This window comes from Lithobates pipiens, unplaced genomic scaffold, assembly GCF_037356315.1.
Source record: "Lithobates pipiens isolate NorthernLeopardFrog02 unplaced genomic scaffold, aLitPip1_a1.2 Scaffold_28, whole genome shotgun sequence".
NCBI classification, from domain to species: Eukaryota; Metazoa; Chordata; class Amphibia; order Anura; family Ranidae; genus Lithobates; species Lithobates pipiens.
The window spans coordinates 1,871,524-1,879,287 of NW_027507789.1; the positions used below are offsets into that span (position 1 = coordinate 1,871,524).

General features: G+C 42.7%; 1 protein-coding gene across 1 annotated transcript in view; it reads left to right on the plus strand.

Annotated features, from left to right (window-relative positions):
- Positions 1–6,878, plus strand: part of PIRT (phosphoinositide interacting regulator of transient receptor potential channels) — a 30,096-nt gene extending 23,218 nt beyond the window's left edge. Inside the window, exon 2 of the mRNA XM_077458547.1 lies at positions 5,063–6,878. Coding sequence (XP_077314673.1) covers positions 5,063–5,506 — 444 coding nt within the window. The 3' untranslated portion in view covers positions 5,507–6,878. The remainder of the gene's footprint in view (positions 1–5,062) is intronic.
- Positions 6,879–7,764: the final 886 nt, after the last annotated feature.

Genomic DNA, 7,764 nt, shown 5'->3' on the forward strand with positions numbered 1-7,764 from the left:
TCTAGAAGTGTTAGGTTGTGGATCAGACCCAGAAGGGCTGTAAGGGTAAAACAGACAGAGAGAGAAAAGGATATACAGTCAATCCTACCTATGCCAAACACTCTCTCCAATATATAAAAAGCATAAATACTAAAAGACCTACCTAACATGAGCGGGCTGGCCACTAGGAGGCAGTAAGGCGTCCATATTCACAATAAACCCACAGTTTAAGAAACACTGCAACCAAAGAGAAAAATAAAACACACATTTTTTTTTTTTTTTTTTTTTTTAAAAAGCATTTCCCCAGCCTAAGGGACACGCTCTTACCTTAAACCGCCGCGCTGACAGCCCCGGGAAGTCGCTGCGACCACTGCAAACATTCCCAGGGTTCTGACAGCTTCCAAAGCCTTTTAAATTTGGCGCCCGTGACGTCATCGCCGACGTCAGACGCGAGGCGCTCGCGCGCATGCGCGGGAACCAAGCCTCGGTCTCATACCGGGTTCGCACATGCGCAGAACGCCTGCATAACCCGGAAGTAGGAGAGAGGTTTGCTGGAACGCGGAAGCGAACGCAAACGGCATGGAGGAGACCGCAAGACAAACAAAAGAAATACACACAAATACAATGCTGCCATGGATAGATAAAAGGCTCACCACTCCACCAACGATCACCTGGCCGAACGGACTGGAACACACACGCCATACCTCCAGCAGATAATGGTCACCCATAACAACGGGACACAGACCGTGCGCACTCAGGTAGGAAATCCTTTCTTCAGCGCTACTCTGCAAATACTCTCCATACCCTGCTTAACAGTCAGGGCCTATCGGAGGAAAATTTCTCAGTCAATCAGCCAATCGATCGTCGTGAAGTTTTATTTCCAGGAAAGAAACCATCTGGTCCTACTGGGGAGGACAAAAAAGGAACACTGATAGTGGCCAGGAGCAAAGATTTATGGGAGTTGGGTCCTATTGGGTAATCGTGGAGGCGGGGCTACCCACACGTATGCTGCCATGGAGCCTTTCAGGAAAGGAGTATAACCAAAAAAAATAAATAGAATAGGAAATAAAAAAATGGAATAAGAACAAATAGAATAGAAAATTTGTTTTTATTCCAATTTTTTGTTTCCTATTCTATTTTTTTCAGTTCTATTCCTTTATTTTCTGTTCTATTTTATTTTCAATTTTTTTTCTATTCTGTTTTATTTTATTCTATTCTTTTCCAAATTAGAATTTCGGAAGACGGCTATATTCTAATACACGCAGTCTTTTAAGGAAATCAGGTTGTTTGGATTCTTTTGATGTTGGGGAGTTATTTATGGAGGCAACATGCGAGCCAAAAATGTTGGTCTTCAGTGGTTACCATCTACCTACTGAGGACCTTGGGTGAAAGCTGGGCGTTTAGGAAAAAAAAAAAAAAGTATAATTTAGACATGTGCGGTTCCAAACCAAAATTCGGACGACATTTTTGTTATTTGGAGATTCAAATGTATCTGAATTTCCAAATTACAATAGTAACACATTCTAAATGAATCTAAAATAAAATTTGGTGCCAAATAATAAATCATCCAAATCAAATTTTGAAATGAAATCAAAATACATTTTGAAATGTAAACATATTGCTGAATTCCTTCAAAGACTGCGTGTATTAGAATACAGCCATCTTCCGAAATTCTAATTTTGAAAAGAATAGAATAAAATAAAACATAATAGAAAAAAAAATTGAAGATAAAATAGAATAGTAAATAAAGGAATAGAATCGAAAAAAATAAAAAAAAATAAAACAGAATAGAAAAAAAATTGAAGATAAAATAGAATAGTAAATAAAGGAATAGAATCGAAAAAAAAAATAGAATAGGAAATAAAAAAAAATGGGAATAAAAACCAAATAGATAAAAATAGAATAGAAAAAAAAAAAGAATAGATTCAAAACAGAATAAAATAGAAAGAATATAGCCGTCTCTCCGAAATTTAAATTTTGAATAGATTAGAATAAAATAGGAAGACTAGATCTGTCTTCCAGAAGATGAATTTAGAAAATAGAATAAAATAAAACAGAATAGAAAAATAATAGAAAATAAAATAGAATGAAAAACAAAGAAATAGAATAGAAAATAAAAGAATAGAAACAAATAGAATAGAAAAAAAACAGTAGAATAAAAACAAAATAGAAAGCTGTCTTCTGAAATTTGAATTTATAAAAGAATTGAAAAAAAAAAAAATACCAGAATAGAAAGAATCTAGCTGTCTTCCAAAATTTGAATAGAATAAAATAGAAAGAATATCCTCTTATGGACCGTCCCACGCATGTATACCGCGGCAGGGTGGCCCTCCTGCGCGAAATCACCTACCTGTACGGGATTTCGCGCAGTGGGTATGGGGCACACGTCGCTGGCAGCCCACTCCTGCTGGGATTGGACAACCGATGTCTGCCAGGACCTGCCGATCATTCTGTAAACAAGGCAGACCGCCATTCTGTGAGAGGAAAAGATGGAGGAGATCTTGCATTTCTGCTAAGCAGAAACACGGATCTCTGTCTTCCCCAGTCAAAGCACCTCCCCCACACAGAAAACACTCCCAGGGATAACCCCTGATGTTTACCTCCTTCCCAGCCAGTTAGTACAGTGACAGTGCATATTTTTAGCACTGATCACTGTATTAGTGTCACTGGTTCCCCAAAAAGTGTCAGGTGTCCGATTGTCCACCGCAATGTCGCAGTCCTGCTAAAAATAGCTGATTGCGGCCATTACGAGTAAAAATAAATAAAGATTCCATACATATATGCCATAGCCTGTAGACGGGATAAGGTTTGCGTAAACCAATCAATATATACTTATTGGGATTTTTATTTTTATTTTTTTTACCAAAAATATGTAGCAGAATACATATTGGCCTAAATTGATTAAGAAATTAGATTTTTTTTCTTGGATGTTTTATAGCAGAAAGTATGTACGTTTTTTTTTTTTTTTTTAATTGTCGGTCTTTTTATGTTTAAAAATGTAAAAAATATAAACCGCAGAGGTGATCAAATACCAACAAAAGTAAACTATATTTTTCAGAAAAATAGACATCAATGTTATTTGGGTACAGGGTCGCACGACTGCGCAATTGTCAGTTAAAGTAACGCAGTGCAGTATCGCAAAAAATAAATAAATAAATGACCTGGTCATGAAGGGGGGTAAATCTTCTGGGGCTGAAGTGGATATAGCCATAGCGCCTAACTGTCCCTGATTTGAACAAAATCCCTCTGTCCCTCTTACCTCCTTTATGTGTCCCTCATTTTGGTCTGATCTATATAGTTGTACAGGGGTGTTGCTGGGTCTACAAAAGATCTGGGGCCGGAGCCCATAGCAGCGTAGTAAAGAAAGGCACACGTTTGGGTGGGCATACACCTGTATATAATATATATGTGTGTGTGTGTGTGTATATCCCCAGAGAGCCCCCCTTACATCAGAGTCCCCAGAGAGCCTCCCCCCTGCATCAGGTTCCCCAGAGAGCCCCCCCCCCTTAAATCAGGATCCCCAGAGAGCCTCCCCCTTATATCAGGGTCCCCAGAGAGCCCCCCCCCTTATATCAGGGTTCCCAGAGAGCCTCCCCCTGCATTAGGTTCCCCAGAGAGCCTCCCCCCTCCATCAGGTTTCCCAGAGAGCCCCCCCCCCTTAAATCACAGTCCCCAGAAAGCCTCCTCCCAGCATCAGGGTCCCCAGAGAGCCTCCCCCTTAAATCAGGATCCCCAGAGAGCCTCCTCCATGCATCAGGGTCCCCAGAGAGCCCCCCACTTACATCAGGGTCCCCAGAGAGCCCCCCACTTACATCAGGGTCCCCAGAGAGACCCTCGCTTAAATCAGGGTCCCCAGAGAGACCCTCGCTTAAATCAGGGTCCCCAGAGAGCCCCTCCCTTAAATCAGGGTCCCCAGAGAGTCTCCCCCTTAAATCAGGATCCTCAGAGAGCCTCCTCCCTGCATCAGGGTCCCCAGAGAGCCCCCCTTAAATCCGGGTCCCCAGAGAGTCTCCCCTTAAATTGGGGTCCCCAGAGAGTCTCCCCCTTAAATCCGGGTCCCCAGAGAGCCTCCCACTTAAATCAGGGTCCCCAGAGAGCCTCCTCCCTGCATCAGGGCTCCAGAGAGCCTCCCCCTCAAATCAGGGTCCTCAGAGAGCATCTTCTCTCCTTGGGGACCCCTGCAGGGACTCTGAGTCCCAAAATCCACCCCCTAGCGTCGCCACTGTAGTTGTATATAAAATTATTATTATTATACAGGATTTACGCAGCGCTTTACAACATTGGGGTAGACAGTACAATACAATACAATTCAAGACAAGGGAAATCAGCAGGGCCCTCTGATTCCCCTTGCGTAAACTGTCGGCGCTATATAAATCCTGTATAATAATAATATAAAATGCACCAAGTATCTTTCAAAAAGCCTTTCCCAGCGCTAAACCTTTCATCCAATTTCTAAATTGCTGCATTCGTGAATTTCACAGGTCAGTATAAATAAATAGTAATGGTAAAAAACAAAAAAAAGCCCTTGTGGGTTTAACTAATCCTTTTTTTTGTTGTTGTAGAATTCTCCTTTAGGGGGCGTGACAAGGGGTGTGTCCTATTCCTACATACATTTGCTAATAGGTGTCCAGCTACGTATTCTTCACAATGAATTTGGATCAAGTTGATATTTTAGATTCAATTTCGATTCGAATCTGGTTGAAAAAAAAAAAAAAAAAATGAAAACAAAAAACAATTTTTTTGTTACGAAATGCAATGAAATGAAAATTAGTAGCTTAACAAATCGACCCGAAAACTAAACATATTTTTTTTTTTTGTTCTGCACAAGTCTAGTAGAGGGTGAAAAAGTTGAATCAGTGAGAAGAATTCTACAATGGTCAGAATGTATTAGTACAGACTGAATAAATACAGTGGGTTGGACGCGGCCCACTCACCAATCCATCTTTTTGGTGGTTCTCTTGGGGTTTTAATCGCTGTGTGTAGCTCCTTTGGGGGAAATGGTAGCACACAACTGACTAAAGTTTGAGATACTAGGCACAAAAAAACAAAAAATTAGTATCCTTCTGCCCTTTGTGTTTTTCAGATGCTAGTTGCCGACTTAAAGAAGAACACCATGGAAAAGACGCCGGAGCACATCGCCCTCAGCGAGTACAGCATCGCCGACATTTCTTCTTCCGAATCCAAGGACCTGGTCACCAGCAGGACTGAAAGCACCTTGTACAGTTCCTCCAGAAGCGAATCTTCGTGGAATACCGTACACCGAAGTGCCTGGGACACCTACCAAAAACCCATCATCATCATGTCCATTGGGGGTTCAGTCTTCCTTTTGGGGATCATAATGACCACCATGAACTTTGTCTATACCTACGCTCCGGTCTCCAAGAACTTTGGACCTGTGGCCCTCTCCATCGGACTGATGGTTTTAGTTGTGGGTTTGGTCTGGGTGCCCATCATCAGGAAGAAGAGGAAACAAAGGTCAGCCTCGCGGCTTTTCAACAATTCGCGCCAGTTTTTCTTTCACTTTTGAGCTTTTATTTTATTTTTATTTTTTTCCGGGAGGTCTGGCCACAGGAGTTACCATCCAGAAAATGAAAGCTACTTGCTCGGTGAATGCATCGAGTCTTGGATCTCATAACCATAAGAAATATTTCCAAGAAGTGTAAACGGTCCTTAAAATGTTGACACGAGGGAGAGCTGGGAAATGGTGGAGCAAAAAAAAAAAAAGCAAATGGGCTTCCAGGCCACCATAGCAAGAGACGGCCTTCAAGGAAAAAAAAGGGTAAAAAGGCGCCCTCTAGGGGCTGCAAATGCCAAATGAAGGAATGCATGATCACCCTTTTGGTTTGCATAATCCCCATCTTGAAGGCATGGAGCTGGTACTTTGTAGCCATAGGACTACCCTACAAGAAGATAAAGCTGTGGAACATCATGACTTTTACCAATGAACGGTTCCCCATAATTCCCTAATCATGGGAAGGCTCGCCTACCAGGATCAAAAGAAAATATGGCCAACCTTATTTATTTTTACCTACGTCTCTCATTGGATCTGATCTTCAGGAGTTTTGTTTTTCTTCTATACGTTCCGGAACTTCTTCCCACCCAATGGTGCAGCCCTATAAAGTGGGCGTGGCCTGTCCTCTGATCTTCAGGAGTTTTGTTTTTCTTCTATACGTTCCGGAACTTCTTCCCACCCAATGGTGCGGCCCTGTAAAGTGGGCGTGGCCTGTCCTCTGATCCTTATGAATTTTGCTTTTCTTCTATGCGTTCCGGAACTTCTTCCCACCCAATGGTGCGGCCCTGTAAAGTGGGTGTGGCCTGTTCTCCGATCTTCAGGAGTTTTGCTTTTCTTCTATGCGTTCTGGAACTTCTTCCCACCCAATGGTGCGGCCCTATAAAGTGGGCGTGGCCTGTCCTCTGATCTTCAGGAGTTTTGCTTTTCTTCTATACGTTCTGGAACTTCTTCCCACCCAATGGTGCGGCCCTATAAAGTGGGCGTGGCCTGTCCTCTGATCTTCAGGAGTTTTGCTTTTCTTCTATGCGTTCTGGAACTTCTTCCCACCCAATGGTGCGGCCCTATATAGTGGGCGTGGCCTGTTCTCTAAGCAGACAGTGACAGATGGAAATCGGGGCAGAACCTCTGGAAACTCGCATGACAAGTTATATTTAAAATTCATTTTATGCACAGCAAAGGAAGGGATACTATATCTGCTGAAAAGATTATATAGCTGTATAATAAGTCACATATTTTTGTTACCATCAAAGCTTTAAATGACCTCTTTTTTTTTTTATTCTGTGCCGACGTTCTGCAGCGGAAGGAATGTTTTATGAAATGTATTTATTGCAATTGTAAATATTCCAACGCGTGTCTTTTTCAGGAAAATAAACCTTATTAAGCGTGACTCGGGGTGCCCCTTCAACACCAATCTGGAGACAGATTTTAATTACCAGAATTATAAAGCTTTGTAAACTTTCAAATATTTTTTATTGTTTATTTGCTTTACTGTCTATTGATGGGCCCACATGTGACTGCAATTTGTAGTTTCATGGCAGATCGATTCCCCTATGTCCGTGTATTCATTCATCTAGCTTGTCCCCATATGCCAAAGCAGGGATCTCCAAACTTTCTAAACAAAGGGCCAGTTTACTGTCCTTCAGGGTTAGGGGGTGGGGGGGACACCAGACTACAGCCAGTGGGAGTAATAGTGCCCCATCATTGGTGTCAGTGGGAGGAATAGTGCCCCATCATTGGTGTCAGTGGGGAGGAATAGTGCCCCATCATTGGTGTCAGTGGGAGGAATAGTGCCCCATCATTGGTATCAGTGGAAGGAATTGTGCCCCATCATTGGTGTCAGTGGGAGGAATAGTGTCCCATCATTGGTGTCAGTGGGGAGGAATAGTGCCCCATCATTGGTGTCAGTGGGAGGAATAGTGCCCCATCATTGGTGTCAGTGGGAGGAATAGTGCCCCATCATTGGTGTCAGTGGGAGGAATAGTGCCCCATCATTGGTATCAGTGGGAGGAATAGTGCCCCATCATTGGTGTCAGTGGGAGGAATAGTGCCCCATCATTGGTGTCAGTGGGAGGAATAGAGCCCCATCATTGGTATCAGTGGGAGGAATAGTGCCCCATCATTGGTGTCAGTGGGAGGAATAGTGCCCAATCATTGGTGTCAGTGGGAGGAATAGTGCCCCATCATTGGTGTCAGTGGGAGGAATAGTGCCCCATCATTGGTGTCGGGAATAGTGCTCAATCATTGGTGTCAGTGGGAGAAATAGTGGCCCCATC